General features: G+C 39.7%; 1 protein-coding gene across 1 annotated transcript in view; it reads right to left on the bottom strand.

The window, feature by feature from the left end:
• PDE4DIP (phosphodiesterase 4D interacting protein) overlaps nt 1-26,465 on the bottom strand; it is a 105,616-nt gene that overhangs the window by 16,493 nt on the left and 62,658 nt on the right. The window contains exons 6-19 of the mRNA XM_011972474.1: nt 17,722-17,853; nt 16,548-16,667; nt 16,216-16,308; nt 15,864-16,076; nt 12,959-13,117; nt 11,951-12,064; nt 11,631-11,768; nt 10,688-10,867; nt 9,554-9,748; nt 6,204-6,371; nt 5,956-6,037; nt 5,132-5,223; nt 1,680-1,796; nt 1,317-1,454 (exon numbers count right to left, since the gene is read on the bottom strand). Coding sequence (XP_011827864.1) covers nt 1,317-1,454; nt 1,680-1,796; nt 5,132-5,223; nt 5,956-6,037; nt 6,204-6,371; nt 9,554-9,748; nt 10,688-10,867; nt 11,631-11,768; nt 11,951-12,064; nt 12,959-13,117; nt 15,864-16,076; nt 16,216-16,308; nt 16,548-16,667; nt 17,722-17,853 — 1,941 coding nt within the window. The remainder of the gene's footprint in view (nt 1-1,316; nt 1,455-1,679; nt 1,797-5,131; nt 5,224-5,955; nt 6,038-6,203; nt 6,372-9,553; nt 9,749-10,687; nt 10,868-11,630; nt 11,769-11,950; nt 12,065-12,958; nt 13,118-15,863; nt 16,077-16,215; nt 16,309-16,547; nt 16,668-17,721; nt 17,854-26,465) is intronic.

The following is a 26,465-nucleotide window of genomic DNA, read 5'->3' as shown; positions in this document are numbered from 1 at the left end:
AGCAACACGCAAATGGCACAGTGAGACATGAAGCCACAGTTAATCCTGAGAAACAAGAAAATGCATTAACATGTACTAGGACTTAAAAAGCCCACTATCTTAATACTTAAGCTTTTGATACCATTTTATAGTTTTCAAATCAATGTCATATTACCTTTTTTTTTTTTATCTTTAAAACCCTGTAAGGTGGAATTCAAACATGGGAGCAAAAAGAAGAAAAAGGAGAGAAAAGCTAGAAGCACAGGAAAGCAGCTAAGAGAAAGGAGTAAGAGGGAAACAGGACAGGCAAGAAGGATATGCATATAATAGGACTCACTAATATTCTTCATTCGTTCAATAAATATTTACTGAGCACCTTCTATGGGACAGACTCTGTTCTAGGTTCTAGGGGAAAGCTTACTATCTAGTGGAGGAAAAAGACGTTCATTAATCATAGATGTGTGTCACTGTGCATGTAATAAGTGCTATAAAGATAATGAGCTATGATAATGTATAATCAACAGAGTTGTTTAAGGTAGAGTTAAAAGCCAGAATGGAGTGGGGTGAGTAGTTAGTGAGAGGGATGATAATGGAGACAGGGAGTACAGGCAAGTAAGTCTTTTGGAAAAGTTTGGCATTGAAGAATGGTTAAACGAGGCTGTAGCTACAAAGAAATCTGGGGAAAAGACAGGGGTTTCTCTCTCTCTCTCTCTCTTTTTTTTTTTTTTTTTAACTGGGAGAGACTTGAACATGGTTAAACGCAGATAAAAAGAAAGATTCAGCTGAGAGAGAGGTGACTTATGTATGAGTGTGAGGGATAACTATTGGTATGTGTCCAAAAGAACTGTTGCTCTTTTCAGAACTACAAATGTCAGAAAGGGGCATCTATAGCTGCTACCGACCAAAGTAGGAAACTTTAGAGCACAGTTCTCTATGAAATACCATCAACTAACCCTCCACAAATAGCTGAGATTGACAGCTTTACCATGTTTTATTTCACAGTAGAAAAATAAGGCTTGAGCTGGGCATGGTGGTGTACACCTGCAGCTCCAGCTACTCAGGAGGCAGAGGCAGGAAGATTCCTTGAGGCCCAGAGTTTGAGGCTGCAGTGAGCAGTGATTGTACCACTGCACTCGAGCCTGGGTGACACAGTGAGACCCTGTCTCAATGTGGTGACTCATGCCTGTAAGTAATTCCAGCACTTTGAGGAGCCGAGGAGGAAGGACCACTTGCGGTGAGGAGTTTAAGACCAGCCTGACCAACATGGTGAAACTCTGTCTCTACCGGAAAAAAAAAAAAAGTAAATAAATAAATAAGTTTACATTCCAATAACTTACCTGTTGTCTTCGGTTTCCTGAAATTTCTTGACCCTGGGATTCTACTGAAGCAACTTTTTCCCGAAGAAGTAAGACTTCCTGGGTCAGGCGTTCCATAGCTGGTATGTCTTCAGGATCAACCAGTTGCATTTGCAGGTCCTACAAGTCAAAAAATAAGTGTGGATGTGAAAATAGTAATAAAAGGGTTATTCAGCAGAGGAGCAGGGGAACAAACATTCTTGAAATAGTCTGCCTATACTTTCAAGTGGGATATTAATAATCACTGGCCAAGGGATTCAGTGTGTGCAAATACTGTCTGAAGATGCCCTACAGCTATTCTGAGCTGTGAACATTTCCAATGGTCTTTGAAAAGTTTTGAAAGACCTTTATGAGATCTTCTTTAATCTGTATGTTCCTGGTCAGAGACTCCATATCAGCAGCCTGCACCTGCAGCTCTTCTTCTTGCACAGCCATCATGGACTGTAGAGCAGAAAGTTCCATCTGTGAAAAGAGGAAACAGTATCTGCCATGTTTACATTTTAACACCGAGGCAAATGCTTTTGCATATCATATCACTATCAGCCAGTAATGCAAAAGAAAACGAGAACATGAATAGGGCTCTACAGCCTCAAATCAATAATCCATGCAGTATGGTACCAAAGGATGTTTTATGGGAAGATGTCATAGTTGTTCTTAATGACGTCTTCCACTTTAGCGGGCACTATAAAACACATCAAATTTGTTTAACAAGCTTATTATGATACTGAAAAAGAATGGTCACCATTAGCAGAAGCAAGAAGAGATGAAGTTTTTATGTATTTCACCCAACAGATGAAAAAATGACAGCATGAGGATATCTCCATTTTGCAACCCTTAATGAATGAATGGATAAGGCATGAAACAGCAACAGCTGCTACCATCACGAGAGATCACCAAACATTACATGCCTCCTGATGGAAGAACATGCCACCACCTAGGAAGAAATATTGCCAAAAGCTGGCACTACATGCCCTAAACTTTCAGTGTTCTCACCAGAAAATGACAAATACTTGGTTATGACAAAGTTCATTAAAAATCATGATAGGCCAGGCGTAGTGGCTCACGCCTGTAATCCCAGCACTTTGGGAGGCTGAGGTGGGCGGATCACAAGGTCAGGAGTTCAAGACCAGCCTGACCAACACGGTGAAACCCATGTCTACTAAAAATGCAAAAATTAGCCAGGCGTGGTGGTGTGTGCCTGTAACCCCAGCAACTCAGGAGGCTGAGGCAGGAGAATCGCTTGAACCTGGGAGGCGGAGCTTGCAGTGAGCTGAGATCACACCACTGCACTCCAGTCTGGCAACAGAGCGAGACTCTGCGTCAAAAAAAAAAAAAAAAAAAATTCATGAAAATAACCATACCTGCTAACACTATGCCCCGGGCTCTCAAATAAACGCTTTGTAGATATTTAATCCTTTTAACAAACCTAGTGATCTGACTCCTGCCTACTTTTCCTACTTTAATATCTGCCATTTTACTCCTCACTCATGACTCTGTAGGCACACTAGACTTTTTCTCTTCTAGGAACACCAGACTTTCTCTTGACTCGGCCTTTACAACTACTACTCCCTTTGCCTGAAATATCTTTCCCAGGGCTGCCTCCTGTTCATCCTCAGGTCCCAGCTTATGTGTCATCTGCTCAGAGAAGCCTTCTTTGGCCACCCTGTTTAAGATGGTCTCCATTCATGTTGCTTTCTATCATTTCCCTCATATCACTTACTATACTCTATAACTATAATGTTTATTTATTTATTGTCTGTATCTCCCCAGTAGAAATTAGCTACATAGAGCCAGAGACCTTACTGATTTCATTCACTACCTCATCCCACGCACTAGCCCAAGCTTAGAGAAGGTCCCCATATAGCTAATGAATGAATGAGTGAATCCTCACAACAATCCTATGAGATAACTACTCTTTGATGTATACACAAGGTGACTACTTCTACTCTTCAATTTACAGACAAGGTGACTGAGTCTGAGAGAAATTAAGGAGCTTGTTCAAAAATCACAGGGCTGGCTAGTAAGTGGTAAATCCAGAACGTGAACTCAGGGAAGCTGACTCACAGCCACTAGGTAATAATGTCTTTCCTGTAGATACCACATATCCATACAGTCTTTATGGTAAGGACAAGTTATTTTAAATAAATCCTTTAAAGGAATTTAGCAATAGTTAAATATCACCCACTCAAAATACCCATTCATAGGCATTACAATTTCATGATCCTGAAAACAGGACAGAACCAAAAAGTAACATTACTTTGGATTTGATAAATGTGAGAAAAACAGGAAGAGGATGTGGAAACTAAAATATCTAACATGAATAATCAGAAAACGGCTAAGGTAGAACCACAAAGAGGAAGGGAGACTAGAGGATTTTTAAAACTGGTGTTTCTTAAACGCCATACATTCTCATATCCTGAAAACTAACTGAGTCATAGAACATGAGTCTGTTTGTAAGCAGAAATATGGTAATGAAATCAAAAGATAAAATACGATAATTCCATCACAAATACAAACACAGGTTTTATATTAGAGATCTAGCTATGGCAAAAGGTAGAAAAAAACTAAGGAGCTATTTGGACTAGCTAGCTCAACTGAATTCAGGAAGCCATGACACTGACTGATCTTCTAAAAGAGATGCCAACACAGTAACAAACAAGCTTTCAGTTTCAGTCTGTAACTCTGTGCTGTGGTCCTAGCATTTCTTCAACATCATAGTTGAGTATGCAGCTAGCTGTGGAGGAAATGCAGGGGGAAGGGAATCTCTAAGGCTGAAAGGCCTCTTCTAAAAAAACTGATGAGAACTCTATGCTAGAGAGAGTTAAAGCACAAGGTGGGAAAAATGTGCTCTAGGAAATGAATCTTCTTAGGAAGTATGTGAAGTCACTAAAGGCTTGAGTTTGAATCATAGCTCTGGCATTTATTAATTACATGATTATTCTCCACTCCCATTTTAAAAGAGAAATCAGTGTTTCAGCTTCTTCGTCTATAATAATTGGGTCGACACCACTTACTTTGTGTAGAGCTGTGAGCATTAGTGCTAATTTAAATACCTAGCACAGTACATTGCACATGAATACTTGATAAACTTTGATTATACTCAAATTTCTTGTTTCATGTTTCTAAAACTAATTTCATGGGTCTAATGTCATAACTCTAAGCAGCAATCACACAACATTTCCTTTTTTCACTAGTGCTTTACAATTATTATTATTATTAGTGGTAGTAGTCGTATCTTGGAGGTGGAGTTTTGCTTTTGTTGCCCAGGCTGGAGTGTGATGGCACAATCTCAACTCACTGCAACCTCTGCCTCTCGGGTTCACGTGATTCTCCTGCCTCAGGCTCCCAAGTAGCTGGGATTACAGGTGCCCGCCACTACACCTGGCTAATTTTTGTATTTTTAGTAAAGACAGGGTTTCATCATATTGGCCAGGCTGGTCTCGAACTCCTGACCTCAAGTGATCTGCCCACCTCGGCCTCCCAAAGTGCTGGGATTACAGGCGTGAGCCACCATTCCCAGCCTTTACAATTATTTTATTCCAGTTAGCAATGGGGAGAAAGGGTTATGTTTTTCCAGCACTTAATAAGTTTTAATGGTCCCAATCTAAAAATAGGAGCATCTTTTTGAGATAATGTATATATAAAATAACTTATATTTTTCTCCAAAAAGAAAAAAGTCACACCCGGCATTTGGACTCAGATATTATACTTGGAGAATTATATGCTTTTAAATATAAACTATTTTGAAAGAAAAAATAACAGGGATTTTGAAATTAAGACTTAACTAGAAAACTCACCTGACTTTCTCTTTCTTTTTTAGCCATGAGTTCAAGTTCCTCTTTGGCATTACTCAGTTCTTTTTCCAGCCCTGCAACTGTGTCCAAGTCTCCTGAAATAAAAATATAGCGCTAGTTTTAATTGCTATTAACATAATGTGGTATCTACTGCCTCCTTTGAGTAATTTACAGAGGACACATTCCAATAATAAGAAAAAAGAAAACATACACACAGGTTGGTCTTTGTAGCATTATTTGTAATAGTAAAATACTGCAATCATCCCTAGATGCTATAAAGAAAAGGCTGAATAAACAACAGTATATTCACAAATCCAACATTCTTTTATTCTTTGATTAGTATAAAGTTTTCCTACTAGAGAATGACTACTTGTAAGACTTTTCTAAACCATCCCCTGAATGGGGCTAGGCTTGGCAAATAACTCAATGTACACTGCCTACCCTTCCTAACGGTTTAATGTAGGTGATGTCAACTTACACTGAGTGGCCCCAGACTTGAAAGATACCCAGGAAAAGGTGTCAGCTCATGGCCCTGCTGGGCAGGATTGGAACCACTACCTCCTGCATTTCTGAATCCCTGCAAAGCTATCTGAAAAGGAGAATAAGGATAGAGTTTCTCTGGGCCAAATTGTGAACCTAGAGCAATAACCTCGACTCAACATAAGGTAAGGACAGTTCTTCAGCCTTTCAGAGGAATTCCAAACTTATTTGTTCCATTAAGGTAGGAAGAGAAAAGAGTCTTGGCCAAACCTATTAATACAGAGATTACTAGAAGGAAAAACAAGACAAAAACAGAGTCCCTTAATGAAATGAAATTTGATACTTACCTAATGTGGATCTGGGTATGCTGGCATCCTCTTTGGCAGTCAATGAAGTGCTACCATCTCTGGAAGGTATCTGCATTGAACCCTAAAAAATTGCAAAAGTCGGGGGACTTAGGAAGATGCAGGAACTATGATCACAATGACAATACTGAGAATATTCTCAGAATTTGGTATTAAAATTATCAAACATACACCTCAAATGTAAAAAGGAAATGGAATCGGCATGAATTATCTAAGTCTATAGTTCTTACTTGATCAGTCTGTTCTCCAAGAGGGGGGCCAGTGGCGGTAACTTCAGCTTGTTGGTTAGAGATGGGTGCTTGGGATGTCAGGGAGTCTCTCCCTCCTAAATATTGGCGCAGGGCCTGTAATTCCGAATTTCTTTCCATTAAGGCTTGCACCATCTTCTCCGCAGCAGCCTAGTAAGAGGAAATCACAAATAACATTAGAAAGATATTCTAGTAAAACAAATTTTTTGTTCTGGTATTATTTCTTCAAAGTCAACCATTTGTAAAAAACAAACAAACAACAACAGAAAACAGTGGGTCCTTAGGAAATAGTTCCCCTGCTTTCAGTTTACAGGGAAAAACATAGTTAAGTGAATGGAAATAAAGTCTCATAGGCAGAATATTGGGGAAAAAACTGAATTTAACACATCTGTAACAGATAAGAGAATCTGAAATAGGTTCTGCTAGAACTATCAGGCTAAGGTGTTAAGATTCTGGTTTGAATTAGTATAACAAATGTCTTTATTCTTGGATCAGCTGCTTCTTAGGGGAAGATTGCTCTTCAATCAAACATTTGTGTGGTTTGCTCCCTTCAGGTCTTGGCCAAATGTCACCTTATCAGGTTGGTCTTCCCTGCATATCCTATCCAAAACAGCAATCTTGCTGGCCAAAGGGTACAAGCTTTCAGGTATAAGATGAATATGTTTTGGGGATCCAATGTATAGCATGGTGACTTTAGTTAATAATACTGTATTATTTCCTTGAAATTTGCTAAGAGAGTAGATCTTAAGTGTCTTCACCATACACGCATAAAATGTGTAGTGACGGCTGTGTTAATTTGATTGATTGTGGCAATCATTTCACAATGTCTATGTATATCAACACATGTTGTACACCTTGAATATATACAATATTTGTCAATTATACCTCAATAAAGCTGGGAATTTTTTTTTTTAAACCCAGCAATCTCTTCTCTATCTCCAACACTCCTTACTGTGCCTATTTTTTTTTTCAATGCACTTACCATTATCTAATCTCTCTCTCTCTCTCTGCTTCCCCTACATGGAATGTGAAGTTTCCTAAAGGCAACTTGGTGCTGAATCTCAAGCACCCAGTACAGTGTCTGGGACATAATAGACACTCACTACATATTTACTGAATGAATCAATTACACACATAAACATTTTTATCAGACCACATGATTAGGAGAATCTCAACCTCAAAATCACCAAATTCAGCTTGTTTCATTTCAAATCTCAGTTTTCTAAGACAGATGATGACACAATAAGGGAAAGAGCTAGAACAGTTTTAACTATTAATGCACAGAAAGTCTACATTTAAACAGAAAATCTGGAAATCATAAATTGATATTAAAATTACTGAGGGTATAAGATGATGAATCGTAACACCAACTGTCTCTGAGGAAAAGTACTACTGTTTTAAGGGAGAAGCTGACCTCTTGTCACAATTTCTAAGGGAAATATGAAAAAAAAAAACCTTCAATTTTTCAGTAAGTAAAATGTGGGCTCTTTGGAGATTTGAATATAACCATTTTAGAAGTATCAGTATATTATTAAAGTACCTTAATAAAAATATCTGTGAAAACTGTGGGAAAAAAACGTAATAAATAACATACAAGACATATACTGTGCTCTATCTGCCTTGGCGCTCTTTTTCTGGTAGGATTTAAGAGTTTTTAGCAGTGCTCCTCCAGTGCAGTCCATGAACCTGCAGCATCACTATCACCTGGAAAATTGTTAGAAATGCAAATTCTTAAAGTCCCATCTATACGTCCTAATTTCTTTCTCTGGAGTTGAGCTCCACAATCTACATCTTTAAAAAGCTATTCAGGTGATTTCTTTTGCATGTAAATTTAGAGAAGCAGATGTAGAAGAATACAACCATTAATCTTCTTGGGTTGAAAAATCTCCTGTAATTTCCATCATCTCCATTATTCTATTACCAGCAGTGCATAATTTTTTTTTCTGAGGTATAATAAAGACTAATTCTTCCAAATCACAAAGAGGTTAAAAAGAAAACTCAAAGATCCTAGCCTCTTGCCAAAGACTTAAATAATTTAGAATAATGTTGTTAGGTCTATTTTAGAAACAATTTCTGAAGCACACAGCAGGACCTTTCTAGTAAGATGTGGGTTTACTTCAGTAGGCCTAGCAATTAGAACAGTGGTGTATAATCCTTTCACAATATGAGGAAATGTAAGAAAATATTATGGGGTCAAATAACATAGGCCAAAAAAAGTCTATCTTCCTCTAAAAACTGTCCAGGGGGATTCAGAGCTACTGGTATCTGAAATGCAGCATAAGTCAACTAAGAGTCTTTAGCCTTGAGAAGAAAACACATAGAAATGAGGAAAAATTAAGAATTTACTTATGGGCAGGGCATGGTGGCTCACGCCTGTAATCCCAGCACTTTGAGAGGCCGAGATGGGTGGATCACTTGAGGCCAGGAATGATCCAACATTTCAGCCTGGCCAACATGGTGAAACCCATTCTCTACTAAAAATACAAAACTTAGCAGGCATGGTGGTACATGCCTGTAATCCCAGCTACCTAGGAGGCTGAGGCAGGAGAATTGCTTGAACCCAGGAGGCAGAGGTTGCAGTGAGCCGAGATCGCGCCACTGCACTCCAGCTGGGTGACAGAGGGAGATGCCATCAAAAACAAAAAAAAAAGAATTTACTTCTTTAATATTGTGGAATTAATACACCCCATACTATTATGAGATTGTTTATTCTCACCATGACCTGTGAAAAACGCAATCTCTTTTCCCTCTTAAGATAACTCAGATTTTACAAAAACTAAGAGTAAACATGTTGAGTGTAAGTTTTCCCATACCTTGACTGGAAATGCAAAATATCACTCAAGTCTTAATAATTTAGAATCAAAATCAAAACACTCACAACCCCTACGCCTTTCTCTCAAAATGATCAGATTATTAAGGAAAAGAAAATGTATGTAATGAAGTTAATGGATACATGTATTGTTTAGGCACCCTTCCAAATTCAAGGTTTTTAAGAAATTTTTCATACTTTGATGATTAATGTAAAACTGTGGTCTCAGGCCAGGTACAGCAGCTCACACCTACAATGCCAGCAGTTTGGGAAGCCAAGACAGGATGATTGCTTGAGCCCAGGAGTTCGAGACCAGCCTGTACAACACAGCGAGACTCCCACCTCTAAATAAGTAAGTAAATAAATAAAACTGTGGTCTAGGTAATAAACAGAAGGAAAGAAACTAACAGAGTTGACTGTAAAATATATAAATATACACACATCTATAGTCTGCAAATGCTTCCTATTTGCAGACTATAAATGCACTACATGATACTTTTCTCATCTGTGCATTAATCCTTACTTGGCTTTCCTGCTCCCTGGTGCTCATAGACTGAAGCAGGCCTTGAATCTCCATTTCATGTTCCACCACTAGTTTGTTTCGATCACTTAGAAGGTCCTGCAGCATCCTTTCCTTTCGCTGTAGACGCTGGCACAGCTCCTCTGCTATCTCACTCTGCCCTGGTCCAAGTTTGCACAGCAATGTTGCACTAAGATCCTAATGCAGAAAGGACACTGTAAGTTTCTGGAGGAAAGAACTGCCTCTACTAAATATTAAAGGGGCTTATAAGAATCTATCATAGAAGAAGGAGGTGTGAGATTCTTGAGAGTAAGTATCACGTTTTACTCATTTTTGTTTTACCAGATCTAGCACAGGCCAGGAACACAGAAGTCTCTAAATACATGTCCCAGGAATGAATACAAACAATACAGAAAACTATCTCTGGTGGCCACTTACATACATATTGTTTTCTGAAATAAGTCTTTTTCCTATTCGTTCAGGACATGTAACAATTAATGTTAGATAAGGATAAATGGACACTCAGTTCATTTATTTGTTTTCCCCCAGTGTAACTTTATAGGAGGAAGCATAAAACGAATTGCTGAAAGGAATACTAAACACTGTATTTGCTATCATAGTGATGGTTTCTATTTCTGTACTAACCGCCGGCACATGGTGGAGGAAACGGAGGCGCCATACTGCCTAGGTTGATACTAGATCTGCTACTTATTAGCTACCTTAGCTTGGACAAGTTACTTAGCTTCAGAAGTCTGTTTCCTCCTCTACAAAACGGGGATCATAGAATGTGCCTCATGGCCTTGTGAGGATTCAACGAGTGAATATCCATTGACATCTGAAAACAGCACCTGCCCCAGCATGAACACCGTAACTAATAAAGGTTAATAGCTGCCAGACGGAAGAGGCAATGTTTGGTCTCATTCATTCTCACATAACTTCTTTGAGAAAGTTAATTGCCAACTTAAGTTTCTAGATATGGGAAAAAAAAAAAAATCCCAGTGAAAGTCAATGACCTGCCCAGGCACAGAATGAAATTAAAGACTTGGGTCACAGGCCTCCCGATCTGAAGAGTCCTAATCCAAGGCTGAGATTACATAATCACTGAACCAACTGCCTTTAAGTTAACTGAAGTCTTGCCTCCACTTCTTTGTTCCTATCATGCAGAGATGTCTGTAACTGCTGAATGATACTCTCTTGTTCCTTCTGCCAATGGCTAAATTTGGTTTCAATTTCTTCTTTCAGCCACCGGAGGTTTTGACAGGTAGTAGATAACTGTTCCACTTCCAGGCCTTTGGCCCTCAGGAGACTCTCCATACTCTACAGCCATAAAGAGAGCAATCATCAGTCAAAACGATTACCCCATACTCCTCAGGATAAACAACAAATTACATCCACTTTTAAATAATCTCCCATCAATTTATTTTTATTTGCAAGATGAGAGCATTGATCTAAACAATGCCAAGCTAATCTGTTTTTTTTTTTTTTTGGGGGGTTTTCAGAAACTTTTATCTAGTTTGTGGAGAGATTAAATATAGAATATATGATAAAAGGAAGCATTTTGGAGGAAGTGCACGACACTATAAAGGATTTCTCAAAAAAGTGGCAGGTAGATACCTAAGCTCTAAAATAAATATGCAAAAAAGCCCACAGTAAATATTGATAAACAAGTGTTCTAATTATGGCAATTCATGGACATGTAGATAATATTAAGGTAGAAGACACAATTTAATAGTTGCACCCTGATAATGCTTCAGTAAAAGTAAGACAGAGAGAGAGGGCAGTGTGTGTGCATATGTATTTATGTATGAACAAGAACTGGAAATAAATCAGAACTACGTAAACAGAAATCAATATTCACTGGCTCTCCTCACAAAATTCGTATTACAAACAAAAGTAGAAGTGCTAAAATCTCTCACTTCCTAATCGACAATGATGGAACTAGTGACTGCTATTTTTGGTTTTCTTCCCCCTTATAAAACAAAATCCCTGGTTTTCAGAAAATGATGGAGGGGGGTCATGCTTCAGGCTTAGAATATAAGTGGGAGAGGAACACCAAGTCAGAGATAGGTTTTGCTCTCACTTGCATAGTAGTTTCATTGGAGGAGAGGACACCTCTCAGTCTCTCTAAGTCATGATCTCGCTCTCTCACAGCAAGACGAAGCTGGCGCAGTTCTTTTTCTTTCTCTTCTAGAGCAGAGAATTTTTCATCTATAGCCCGCTGCAAGGAAAGGAAGACTCCTAAAGCTCTGTAAGATTTACTATCCTGATCACTCTTATTCCACAAGATGGCAGACTAGAAAACCAAATCCCAGAGTAGCAAATGTAAGTAAACACAAATATCTATAATACCTATGTAGATAGAATAATCCATCGCATAGTGGGCAAAATGGTGATACATACCTCCAGAGCAACAGCTTTATCATGTATGCGCTGGCGAAGTTTCTCAAGCAACATTTCATTTGCTTCAAGGGTTTTGTCTGAGTTATCTCGATATTGTAGGAGCTCCCGAAATTCCTGAGACCAAAAAATCGTTTCTTTTATTCTTTTATCCAATATTAACTAAACTACCAAGTAATTTGTTAGTTATTCAGGATAAAAAAAAAACAAGATGTGATCACTCTCCTCAAAAGTAACAAGTTTAGCACAGATAACAGACATATAAATTATAAACTATTCTGCAACATACAACAGACACAACACATAGAATTAACTGTTCTGCATCCTATGCTAGCTACCAGGGGAACACAGGATGCACTGCCTAACTCTGCCTGCAGGTGTCAGTAAAGACCTCACAGAGGAGGTAACATTTGTGGTGAGTCTTAATTAAAGGACTAGGATTTCCTAAGTGAAGAAGGGAGAGGACTGTATGCTAGAGAAAAAAAATATGCACGCTACGCATACAATGAAAAAATTGTACATTCAGTGAAATGTAGTGGATTCAATGTGACTGAAGCTTAGAGTAGGTGGCAGAACAGATCAGTCTCTTCTTAATGCTCCATTTTCCCCTCAAACTTTCATTCCATCATCAAAATGACTCTGGAAGTTTCTGTAGTTTGTCTTCATCTATTAAACTGAGAGCAGTAGCCAAATCTTTTGTCTTCCCAACGCCCAGAAAAGTGTGTGACTCACAGAGGTGCTTAATAACTATTTTCTGAATATTAAGTCTTTATAAAAGACTTCATAAAAGACTGCTTAAATCAGGGCTATATGTACTGTTTCTTACACTTGTTAGTAAGCATCTTAATTCACAAATTATACTTTCTATTTATTTTAAATCCTCTTGATTCCCACCTCTCAATGTTTTCCTTATAGCAGGGACCCAACACAGGTGGAATAATATCTTAAATTTATATAAACAAATTTCAGAGTTCTATGAGCCCAGTTTTCATTGAAATCATGTAAACTCACCTGAAGCAATTGCTCCTTGTGACTCAGACTATGGTTTAGGTGCTGGATGTTTTGTTCCTGGGTTCGAATCTCATTGTATTTTTCAGCCTCCCGGGCACGAAGCTGTTGGCTCTTGTTCTGCAATTCTTCTTGTAGCTGCTGCAAGGCTTTCCGCAATTCCTGAATTAAACATATTAAGAGATCTAAAATTGTCACATGGTTATATACAGAGACCTTAAAATTTTCAAGGTATATAAACTGAAAGAGCAGTAGAGGATGCCATTATTAAAACTGCTATAGAAGTATTATACATGAATTGAATGGGATATGGAAAATTGTAAAAGTTGTGAATGGGTAGGACGTAAGCTTGATAATTATAGTTCAATACTTATTTTTTGGCTTAAAAAGGATACATGTGTAGAACCATTAAATGAGAATCTGTCCTATGGCAAACCTGGATTATTTACAGTAAGCTCAAGGATAAACTATTCCTATCATCCTTTTTTCTAAAGATCTCATAGAGACCATCACTCTTCTTTCTTAGCTTGCCATATTTATCTTTCTGATAAGAAAGTCAGTAATCTTTAAATCATCTGTTACTTTAGAGAGCTCCCAAAATACATATTCTCATCAACCAAACAAATCTTGGGAAAATGTTTCCTTTAGCTAAATAACAAAAAGTTAAGAATTATTTCTACCCCCATCCTCCACCACTCTCCGACCCTGCCCAGATATCTGAAATTTTAATTTTTTTTTTTGAAATGGAGTCTCACTCTGTCGCCCATGCTGAAGTACAGTGGTACAATCTCGGCTCACTGCAACCTCCGGCTTCCAGATTCAAGCATTTCTCTGCCTCAGTCTCCCGAGTAGCTGGGATTACAGATGCCCGCCACCACACCTGGCTAATTTTTGTAATTTTACTAGAGATGGGGTTTCACCATCTTGGTCAGGCTGGTCTTGAACTCCTGACCTCATGATCCACTGGCCTCGGCCTCCCAAAGTACTGGGATTACAGGTGTGAGCCACTGTGCCCGGCCGAAATTTTAATATTTCAAAAGGAAATTCAGGGCTAATAATATTTAATCTCCAAACCACTAAACCAGGGAGATCCTTCAAAAATTACACGTTTAAACCTGAGTGTTAAAGAGCTTAAGAAAAGAGACCACGAAAAAAAAAAATCTTTAAAATCTTAAACATATACGCTCTAAGCTAACAAGATAAAGGAACCATTTAAGAATTGTGCATTTTGGCCCAGCGTGGTGGCTCATGCCTGTAATCTCAGCACTTTGGGAGGCCAAGGTGGGCAGATCACCTGAGGTTGGGAGTTTGAGACCAGCCTGACCAACATGGAGAAACCCTGTCTCTATTAAAAATATAAAATTATCCAAGCAGGGTGGTGCATACCTGTAATCCCAGCTACTGGGAGGCTGAGGCAGGAGAATCGCTTGAACCCGGGAGGTGGAGGTTGTGGTGAGCCAAGATTGTACCATTGCACTCCAGCTTGGGCAACAAGAGTGAAACTCCGTCTCAAAAAAAAAAAAAAAAAAAAAAGGCCGGGCATGGTGGGTCCCGCCTGTAATCCCAACACTTTGGGAAGCCGAGGCAGGTGGATCACAAGGTCAGGAGATCACGACCATCCTGGCTAACATGGTGAAATTCCATCTCCACTAAAAATTCAAAAAAAAATTAGCTGGGTGTGGTGGCAGGTGCCTGTAGTCCCAGCTACTCAGAAGGCGGAGGCAGGAGAATGGCGTGAACCCGGGAGGTGGAGCTTGCAGTGAGCCAAGATAGTACCACTGCACTCCAGCCTGGGTGACAGAGTGAGACTCTGTCTCAAAAAACAAAAAAAAAGAAAGAAAAGAATTGTATATTTTATTATTCAAAAATAAAAAATAAAAGACAGGGCTGATTATTATGCATGTCATTCCTCTGACCTTAGTGATTCTTCCCCACTTTTCTGACTGGTTTTAACCATCCTTCAAGAATAATCTCAGATGTCTCCTCCTTCATGAAGCTTTCCTTGATTCCTTTTCCTTGACTCCTTTCCTAGATATTCCTGTAGGACTCCATATATACATCCCCTTCAGAATTTACCACTCTGAAACTCAGCTTATGCGACTGTCTCTCTTACTGAACTATAAGTAACTTAAAAGAAAGGAGCCTGTGCTGTTCATCCTTGTATTTCCAGGGCACAACTCAATATGGTAATCACCCCTCAACCCACAGGGGATACATTCTAGGACGCCCAGGGGATGCCGGAAACCAGATAGCACTGAAGCCTGTGTATAACTGTTTTTTCCTGTACATAGATAACTATGATAAAGGTTTACTTACAAATTAGACATACTAACAGATTAAGAATAACAATAAAATAGAAGAATTACAACAACATGCTGTAACAAAAGTTACGTGAGGGAGGCCAAGGCAGGCAGATCACGAGGTCAGGAGATCGAGACCATCCTGACTAACATGATGAAAACCCGTCTCTACTAAAAATACAAAAACAAAATTAGCCGGGCGTGGTGGCAGGCGCCTGTAGTCCCAGCTACTCGGGAGGCTGAAGTGGGAGAATGGCATGAACCCAGGAGGCGGAGCTTGCAGTGAGCAGAGATCACGCCACTGCACTCCAGCCTGGGAGACAGAGTGAGATTCTGTCTCAAAAAAAAAAGTTACGTGAATGTGGTCTCTCTTGAAATATCTTAATGCTTTTTGTCTGTGGTTGACCCCAGATAACTGAAACCATGGAAGGTGAAACTGTGGATAAAGGGGTCTACTCTAACTAGCATATGGTACAAGGGCAGCAAGTGTCGAACTGAAATACTTAGATTATGCAACTGACTCAAGGGTTCAACACAAACTATCCTGCTAAAAAGTTATTATCAGGGCAAAGTCAGCATTTAGGGCAATAAAATAGTTAATGATTTACCTGGTTATGTTTCCAAGAAGCCTCTTTCTGCTGTTCACTCTCGTGTGCTGCAGCCTCTACAAATTGCACACATTGTTTGGCATCAGCCAGTTGGCGCTCTTTCTGTCGTACCACCCTCTGGAGCTTCTGTATTTCCAGCTGGCTGCAGAATAAAGCACTCTGAAGATCAAGCAGAGCCACCTGTTGCTGAGCTGGGGAAGTACCCTCTGAGCTCTGAAAAGAGAGTAGAAATCACAATCACAAGCAGGGCAAGCACTGAGCTCCCACGAAGACTGAAAATAAAATCAAGACTGCAACCAAAATGGCACATCCCCAACTGAAGTCTCTCCTGTCCTATGTGACCCTCACATACGTGAAGTTGTCCAAGCTGGCTTTGGTGCAGCATTTCTCGAAGCTTTGCCATTGTGTCATTTTGACCTTCAATCACCTGGTACAACTCCTCAGTCTGAAAATGAGAGAGGGAATATCAAACATGTTAGTAAACTAATTATAAATTCCATTATCTCACCTGTACAGATTTTAGTAATGTGACTATTCCAAAATATCAATCGAGGTTAAGCTACAATTTCTCCAGGCTAAGATCTGTTAGTCTGACAATATGCATTTTGACAAAATATAAAATACTTGTCTACTTTGAAGGGACCAATTGTTTCCACACAGGTCCTTGATAGCTAAGTATTTTACCTCACTTTCCCTGCTCTTCAGAGTTTCCTTGAGGTTCTGAATTGTACCATCTTGCTTTTGAGACGACTCCTGAGCACACTTTAGTTCATAGCTCATTTCATTAAGTTTCTCTTGAAGAATCTGAATTCAGCAAAGAAAAACAGTTTTTTAGGTCAATGATGTCTTTTAGCCTCAAATGAATAAAGCCTTTCCTCAAATCTTGGATTTAAAGAATTTCTTAGGGGATATTACCTTGTTATTTTTCCCACATATACTAACCATTAAAGTGGTAAGTCAACCAGCAACGAATAGTAGCAGGAGAAATGAAATACTTCCTTCAGTACTAAATTGTCTCAATCTTCATGCACTGTGATCTCTCTATGATGGCAGCCATACTAGGAACTTGTCCACATGGACCAAGTAGGCAAGTGGTTCCTAGTATGGATCCCTTATACAAGGACCAAAGAACTTCTGCTACCTAGCATAGGAGAGGGCACTATAGGGGCACGGAGGCCACAAGTTCAGCATCCCAAATTGTAGCAATTTTCTTCTAAGCCAGACATTAAAATTCATGGGCTAGAAAGTAGTAACAAGTTAAGCTAAAATAAAAAACACAGACCTCCTATCTCAGTGCCTTTTACAGTGAAAGATTGCATGTAAGTTTTTTTTTTTTTGAGACAGAGTCTCTCTCTGTTGCCCAGGCCCGAGTGCAGTGGCGTGGTCGTGGCTCACTGCAACCTCCACCTCCTGGGTTCAAGCGATTCTCCTGCTTCAGCCTCCCAAGTAGCTGGGATTACAGGCGTCTGCCACAACGCCTGGCTAATTTTTTGTATTTTTTAGTAAAGACAGGGTTTCACCATGTTGGCCAGGCGGGTCTCGAACTCCCAATCTTGTGATCCGCCTGCTTTGGCCTCCCAAAGCACTGGTATTACAGGCGTGAGTCACTGTACTGGCCTGCATGCAAGTTTTAATTACACACCTGAAAAGCACCAGAAATTATGATCTGTACAGAACAAGCTAAAATCTTGATAAGAATAAAGGGAAGAACTACACTTTTACATGAAATATTCCCTAGAGCACAAGGAGTACACAGTATCCATCTCCCAAGTCCTACACAGGTTGACAGACTCAGGCTAGAGCCAGTCACATCCTCAGGAAAACCCTGTCATCTCCTAGGGGATAGTACTAATCATACCTTATTGGTGGCCTCTGTTTGCTGGATTTTTTCCTGGAGTTCTGCCAAGTGGGAATCAGATACAGACTGCTGAGTTATAGTGGTCTCATGTGAATTCAGCTTTTGTTGTTTGAGTAACTCTTCAGTCACGGGCTAGGAAGAAACAGCAAAACAAGTAAGGTGAGTTAAACACGGCCAACAAAATTTTATTTCTATCTTCAAAAATATCTGTTGCATCTTTTGCCAGAGATTTAGAGAATCAGATTTGTTACATAAATTATCAGTATGAATTCCTAAAGACAGGCCTGTTCCTTATTAAGAACACTGATTCACCCCCATTTGTACTATGCTTCCCAGCTTCCCTTTCAACTTTTCCCTACCAATTCACACAAACACTACATGTTTATTCACTGAAAGCAAGTAATTCAGAGTTCAATGAGAAGGGGAGGATGTCATAAAGGAGATGATCACAATGACCAAATATTTGCTTTATACTATTTTTAATCAAGGAGTTGAAAAGGCATACTCATCAAACTTATACCACTCCTGAGAGAAGTTACATTTCAGCTACCTTTCTTACAACATGCTTGTTTCACATGATTGGAAAAAATTGGCAGATTTTGATATGGACTATATATTAGATAACAGTATTTTATCAATGTCTAATTTTCTAAATTTGATAATTGTACTGTAGTTATATAAGAGATGTCCTTGTCCTTAGGAAATAATGCTGAAGTATTTAGGGTAAAGGAGTATACTATCTACAACTAATTCTCAAATGGTTCAAGAATTTTAAAAAAATACTGTGCAAATACAGAGAGTGGGAGAGTTTATAAAGCAAATGTGACAAAATACTCGCAACTGGTAAATCTGGGTAAGGGATATATGGGAGTTCTTGGTATTTCTCTTACAACGTCTCTGTACATTTGAAATTATTTCAAAATAAAAAGAGAATAAACTAAATTTAAAATAGATGTGCCTACTTAAAGGCAGATTTATAGCATAAGCCCAGATAAATAATCCATAGTGAACTGGGAAGGAGACATATTTTATAGGAATATCAATTCACTTAAAAGATTCAGGAGGAAAAAAGTATGATTTACATATGGGACAATTTGTATATGGGACAATAAGATAAACTTATTGAACCATTCTTAGTAATCATTACAAGCTAAGGATGTTAAAATAAAACTTTACAAATTTACTGCGGCAATTACATTTGATCTTCCCGCCTCCATACCTGCTTCCATTCCAATTAGGAATATAAATTCATTAAGGGAAAAAAGACAACTGCTATCCATTCTTTCTTTCGCTCACATCTTCAGACTTGATTACCACCTTCAAGGCAGTGGAGTTACAGCTTACCTTAAATCCCTTCCTGCTAGCAACTGACTGGAAACATAAAGATTTCAAAAGAAAAATCTTTTCTATTCCTCCAGTGCTATTTATCAACTTTTCTAACACCTACTAAATGCTATTAATAAGCAAAGTACCATGTGAGGCACTGTGAGGAATACAATGCTGACATAACATGTATCTGTTGCACGCTAACTATGTGCTAGGCACTGTCCTGAAGATATATCATGCAAGACAAAGTCCCTGTGCTCTTGAAACTTATATTTTGCAGGGGTTGGAGGGGGGAGTACATGATAAACAAACAAGAAAATGCAAAAAATATTATGGACAAGCCCTACGTGGCAAAATAGGAAAGCATAATATAGAGTGGGTGGTTAAATTACTCTAAATTGCTTGATCAGAGAAAGGTCTTTATGAGGCAGCATTAAGTAGAGATCTGAAAGAAAAAGAATCAGTCCTGCAAAGATAGGCAGAACAATCCAGGCAGAAAGAACAGCTAATGGAATATGAGCCTGGAAAAGCGAAAGGCCTCTGTGGCTAGAATAGCACTCTCTAACAGAAATATAATGTGAGTCCTGTATGTAATTTTTAATTTTCTAGTAGCTTCAATGAACAAAGTACAAAATAAATAGGGAAACTTAATTTTAACAAAATATTTTTACCCAAAATATCCAAATGTTATCATAAACATGTAAACAATATAAAATTATTGAGACACTTTACATGATTTTTCCTAAGTCTGAAATTCAAGGCATATTTTATACTCACAGCCCATCTCAATTTGGACTAGCCACATTTCAAGGGTTCAACAGCTCCTGAGACTAGTGGCTAGCTTACTGGATAGCCCAGGGCTAGAACATAGTGGGCAAAGGGGATAGGGACACTCAATGAGGTGGAGAGGCAGGCAGGCACCAGGTCACATCCAGCTTCAGACAACGGGGTTAATGAACTGGATTTTGTTTTAACTGAAATGAGAATAGACCGCAGTTCTTTAACAGGTAATCACACATAAGTTTTGAAAAGATCACGCTGTGGTGAATGAATTATTGGGGAGCACCAATAGAAGCAGAGAGACCAGGTGGGAGGCTGCTGCGGTAGTGCAGGTGAAAGACTATAGTAGCTTGGGTTCTGGTGCTTAGTAAGGGAGGGGGAAATAAATGGATAGATATGGATATGTTTTGAAAGTATACCTAACAGGACTTGCTGGTGGACTGGATAGAAGGAGAGGGAAAAAAGCAGCAAGGATAACGACTTCTGGAAAAATTATTTGAAATATTTGTTGTTGGGGGTATAACAGGAAGCCTTCACCTGAGGCAACATGAACTATGTCACACCATGGGCAAAGTAACCGCATTAATAGATATTGACAACGATTCTAACTAATAAATAAATTTACCATTTACTTAATGATACAACCACCTTTATAAAATTTGGCTTCTTACTTCTTCAGTGTAAAACAACAATAACATCTACAGTAAGATATTTTGAAATTCAAACTACAACAGGCAGAATTAAAGAAAAGAGCTTCAAGTTTAACATGGCAAGGAAGGTGATCATATTTATTTACTTAAAACCAAACAATCTTACAAACTTTATAAACTAACCATCTGATCCGATCCTATTTTACATACAAGGAAATGGAAACTTAGAGAAGTAATTAGTCCAAGGTTTCCTGGGAAATCAGGAAAAAGATCCAATTAAACTGAACTGGATTCCCACTCATGTTGGGAATGTATCTCTCATTTCTATAAACCCATTGCCTACCATAATGCTGGGAATACTGCAGAGATCAAAAGTTTTTGTTTAATGAATGAATATGAACAATAAAAACAAACGAAAATGGGCCTTCAGTGGCTCTCTTAGAAACACGACTGTATGTAACATATATTCGAAAAGCAACTTTAAAGCCAAAGAATGCCACAGGAAAATACATGAATCTGAATCTCACATGAATCAATGTTGACATGAATAATCATAAGAAACCTCTTTTTCTATAAATAATGTACTCACCTAAAAGTTGGAAGATATTTGTTTCCTCTTTATTTGTAATAATTTACTATTTTACATCTCAGAAAAATGTCCTTGCAGATAACAGTCGCCGAAAGAGCACTTAGCAAGTACCACTAAGCCAACAACTTAATGAATTCTTGTGAAGTATCAAGTACATAAAACAGTCACTCCTACGATGATAGTGTAGCCCATGAAATAAGTAATACCTGATTTGGTAGAATCAGTGTTACTCTCTAGACACTCAGGTACTAAAATCATGTGGAAATGTTAATGTATTTTAAATTAAGTCACTTTTCACTCAGAATTAGGACAAAGGCTTTCCAGTATCAGAAAAGAGAACTGCTTCCAGGTCTAGTGTTGCACAATATGAGACTTTTAGGCTAAGGGCAGTGTTTAGACCTTTTGTGTTGATAGCATTTTTCTTGGCACTTTCTAGTCCTCACAGTAGTGAGTTATAGATCTCAAACTGCTATAATTGTCAATCCTATTGTTAATACTAGGAGACAGACAAGAATCATCGACTACCATCAAATTAAAGGCCTAATCTTTTACCAGCATCTAATGCCAACATCTTCCAAAGGGCCTGATCCACTTCCTATAACTAAAATATGAGTGCGATAAATTTACCATAGTCACAAAGGAGCAGACCTTGGCATTGCAAGGTTTAAAGCAAAGATCTCCTGTTCTTTGACTTTAGATAGAAAGGGAAATTGCACATGGGCCAGAGCTCATTGCTGTTTACTAAGGGACCACACCCCTCCTATCATAGCTTTTCTAGTTCAGGGCCAGACAATAAAGAAGGGAATTACCAGCTAGAATAAGGCTTCAAACCTTTCTTTAGCTATCTGAATAGCTTTAGGTTGTCATACATAAATTCTGTAGAAGGGAAATAAATTACTTTGTGTAATATCAGAATATCAGTAAGCAGAACTACACTGTTAGTTTTCTTTAATAAATAAGAAAGGAACAAAGAAAAAGAGAGGGAAAGAAGGAAAGAAAAAAAGAAAGATGAAAAGCAATCAGGAGGAATTCTGATGTCAATATTTAATAGTGCATACAGTATGGTAAGTGGAAGATTAAACAAAGGAATCCAAATGACCTTACAGAAAATCTTGCTCTTTAAGATAAAAGGTTTTCTCCATATTTGTGGCAGAACTGAACTAAAGGAAACATTTTTTTCTTTCACGGTTTGGTGTTTTCACAAGCTAAAAGGAGAACTACCAAAAAAAAAAAATTACATTGTTTCTATTCTTTCCACATTTGTTCAGAGAAATAGACAAAAACCAGTCTGCCATTGTCCTATCTAGCACTGGTTTTGTCATAAGGCTCTTAAGGAGCTTAAAAGTAACCGGATTTAAACAATAGATATGCTGCCCATTTTATTTACAAACAGGTTGGGCCCAATTCATCTATTTTCCCTGACATCTCAAATTATTAGAGAAAATGGTATAATAATTAAATGCCACATTTCTTGAAACTGAATGACATTTTCTCCCTCCCAATTTTTGTTTTTCTAGAAACAGTAAACAATGTAAGAATGTAAGTTAGGTCACAGCAGAAAGGTCATATGCTACTATTTTAAAGCTCTAATGTCCAAATTTAGTGAAGTAAAGGGACTTGACCTAAAGATACAGTTACCATAGTTTATATATGTTCATTCAGATGACAATTTTTTTCACGTAATCTCTAAAAAATCCCCCAAGCATCCTTAGGTTAGAGAAAGAGGGCTCCTGGTTTTAAAAAAGTACTTACTTAAATTTATATACTTCAGACAATGGGGTTTAATGTATAGAATTAAAGTGTCTTGCCTGAGAATGGTCAGAAACCTTTGTCTCTGCATGGGCTAAGTTAGTTAAAGAATGAACTTTCTTTCCATATCTCCAAATTGAGGGACTGCCTGAAGATGATCTTTAAAATTCTTCTCAACTCCAAAATTCGGTCACCAAAATAGAGTATTTTATTTAAATATGGAGAAAAAAGACCTTGTTTTGGCTGTTATTTTCTCAGTCTTTATGTAATGTTCTACAATATTGGCCATATTTGGTGGCGGGTTGGGGGGACGAGTTTATTTCCCATTCATCCTGGCCCAACTAATTTTAGACCCTAATAAGAAAACACCATGTTTAATTTGTAACACCTATGTCTGGTCCAGAAATACTGTAAAGCCCAAATTCAGCTGAGGCTCCACTGAAAGGAAAAGCAAAAGAAAAGAAGTACATACATTTTATACAAATGAAAACGCACTGACTTTTTACCTTTCATGACACTTTCATCTCTGCTGTTTCTCATCTATGCTGCTACTCATAATTTTGTGTAAATTTAAAAACTTTTCTCCTGTTTTCTGCTTAGGTTCTTATTGTGAAAGAAAGTATACATACCACAGAACTACTTTCCAAAAGTTTCATGTGACCATCAACAATGTTACTTATCAAGCTCTAAATTTCTGGAATGATGTTGACCAGTAGCAGGCTTTCTAAAAATGCCTTCTAGATCACATCTACCTTTGTGACAGTATCGCTAAATAAGTTGTATCAAGTGGAACATGCCAGTATGTTTCACAAAGTTAACTGAACCTAGCATTTACTGTTGCTATAGAAACAAACTACCATAGCTGAATTTAAAAGGTTGGTATCGAATCAATTGGGCAGACATGAATGGTTCAAATTAAGCAACTGCCATCCTCTAGTCATTAAGAATTCAAGACTATAATGAATGAAACTCTCCTCTGATCCAATAATGGGTTAATCCTTTCTTAATATCAAATATCTTCCAGTAGAACTCAGCAGAGTTCTGGCTGTGAACAGTTTATGCCTTAACGTTTTGAGTGACAATACTGTACTTGAATACTTGAATTCCTGTCTCTTTTATGAATGAGTCATCACTAATCCTCAAATGAACTATTCATTATAATAAATATTATCCAGATGTTATAATACTTTACTGGTGGATTAATAGGTTTCCCCCAAACCTTTTACCTTATGCTCTAATCATTTACAGGCATTTTGCGAATGAAAGCTTCAATGCTCTGGGAAGAACTAACTAGAGAACTAACTGCCTTACAGAAAGCCATTGGGAGGAAACGTCTATAAATCTGAAAACAAGAACGAATTTTAAAAGTTGTTAAAAAAAAAAAAAAAAAGAAAGAAAGAAAAGGAGATAAGAGGAAAAGTTCTAGTGCCAGAAATGAGATTAAATGTCTTCTTTTTACAGGATAAAAGTGAAGTGGGAATCTTTACCTTTTTGTTTTAAAAGGTATACAATTTTGATAATGGGAAGGCCAACAGATTTTACAAAGACTGTGAAAAGCAAATTATCTGAGTACGAATCACGTTTACTAAATGAGACACAGAAAAGGTGCAGCAAAAATGGGCTCATGACTAATTTTCTCAAGTCTAGAATATTACTAACCTCCACCTAGACCGAAATCATGTGAAGCCAGAGGCCTGCTAGCTATAATCAGAAAGGCACTGTGTAGCCGTTTTGTATACCTGGACCCGGAGCGGCAAATAATCTTCACAGAGATCATCCCACAGCTCCTGCAGGTCTGAAAGCTCCAAGGGGTAACTCACAGGTGTCTTGTAAAGGGGTTTCAAAGACCTGTTAAGGAACCCGGAACTAACTCCATCTGTCATGCTATGGCCAGGCTTGGCTCCAGGTGGGCTAGATTTCACTGGAATCGGAAGCCTGCTCCCTCGAGGGCTCTGGATGGGCTTATAATCAAGACCTTTAATCATGCTAAGAGCTAACTCCAGCTTGTGATTACATCCATGCGGCGGAGCCTGATCATCTGAACAACAGTCACACTTTCCAAGTTCCTTTGCACTTCTCTCAGTCTCCTCATCTTTCTGTTGTGGAGGGCTAGCGTGGACGCTTGCATCCAAAGATTCCACAGAGGAACCCGGCGTCTCTTCCTCCATGCTTTCTCCATCTGGGGGTACCTTTGTGCTTGCTAAGTCGGGTGGCCCAACCTCAGACAACGCTGGTTCTTCAGTGCAAATGCTGGTCGACCACCTGCTAGAAGGGCCACAGGAGATACTTCTGGCCACCTTTCGAGGTACCTTACAAATGGCTTCATAGTCAGAATCAGCAACCCGCAAAGCTGCACAACCACGGCATCTCCTGGGTCGGTTTCCAGGTCCTTCCGAACCATGGCAACTGTGTGGCTCCTGGATCTGATCCTCATTCTCCACCCAGCACTCAAACCCTGAATAGGCGAAGTCCTCCTGGAGCAGTGCAGAGTATCTCGCATCGGGTAAGACGGACATGTCAACCGTCTCATTCCCCGCCTTGACCTCCGGGCCAGAGTCATCGTTATTCTTCCGATACATACTGGCAATGCAGAACTTGAGGCGATCCTTCTCCAGTAGCAGCTTTTGCAAGCGCTCAATAGAAAGAGCTTCGATCCGGGCAATAACCGTGTCGAATCGATAGATTCGATCAAGCATGAAAGCACACTTGCTGCAAGCGAACTCGGCTTTGCCATCGCGGGGGACATCCTTGCCCAGGACGTGCGAAAGCAGAACCTGGAGGTTGAGCTTGGACGCTGTGTGGAAGATCCAGCGCCGCTGGTTTCCACACAGCTCTCGGGCACAGATCCTGCAAATCTCCTTCATCTTCCCTCCTAGCGGGTGCCAAGCTTCCTGAGGCGGCGGCGGCGGCGGCTACTGGAGGACCACTCAATGGCTCTTCGCCGCGCTCTGTCTCCCGCCTCAGTGGTCTCCAGTCAGCATGGCACAGCCCAGTGGGGTCCCCCCTCTGCAGGGGTGCACCCCTACCCCGTGCGCCGGCTCCGGGTACCACAGCCGTCAGCCCCGCCCCTTGGGCAGGGGGCGGGCGTGGAAACGTCTAAGAGGATGCTGAGTGACAGAGGCGCAGGCCGCGCTCCGACCCTGCCATGTCTCTCCCCAGCTGTCTCTCCCGCCAGCCGCCGCGTCCTCAACGTCCTACCCTTTTAACAGACTGGGCTCCCGGAGCAGCAGCGGCCGGCCGCGCAGACTCAAAGGCTCGGGGATTGAGGATCAGATTTCAAGATGGCGCTAGCGGCTCCACGTCTGCGGCTTCCACAAGGCTCCTCTGGGAGCTGTAGTCCGGTCAGCGGGCTCCCGGCTCTGCGCATGCGGGGTGGCCAGCACGCCCCTCGCCCCCACTCCGGTTGCGCACCTGGCTCACTGGGAGTGCAGAGCAGAAAGCACTACTGGCGCGGACCACAACCAGCCGTTTTTATCTGCTAAGAGCTCACCTGAAAGGCGCACCAGTGCCCTCAAGGATCCTCCCGCCTCTGCAGGATGTCCCGAGGCTCCTCCTCGCGGGGAGGAGAAGGCCGAATCCCCTCCCCCTGGATCCTCGGACAGTGCCACGTCCTCCGGCTGCCAGCCGGGCAGCGCCGCTAGGTACCGCTG

This window comes from Mandrillus leucophaeus, unplaced genomic scaffold, assembly GCF_000951045.1.
Source record: "Mandrillus leucophaeus isolate KB7577 unplaced genomic scaffold, Mleu.le_1.0 Scaffold1292, whole genome shotgun sequence".
NCBI lineage: Eukaryota > Metazoa > Chordata > Mammalia > Primates > Cercopithecidae > Mandrillus > Mandrillus leucophaeus.
Note: the sequence above shows the minus strand (reverse complement) of the source record. Positions and strands in the feature narration are given on the sequence as shown.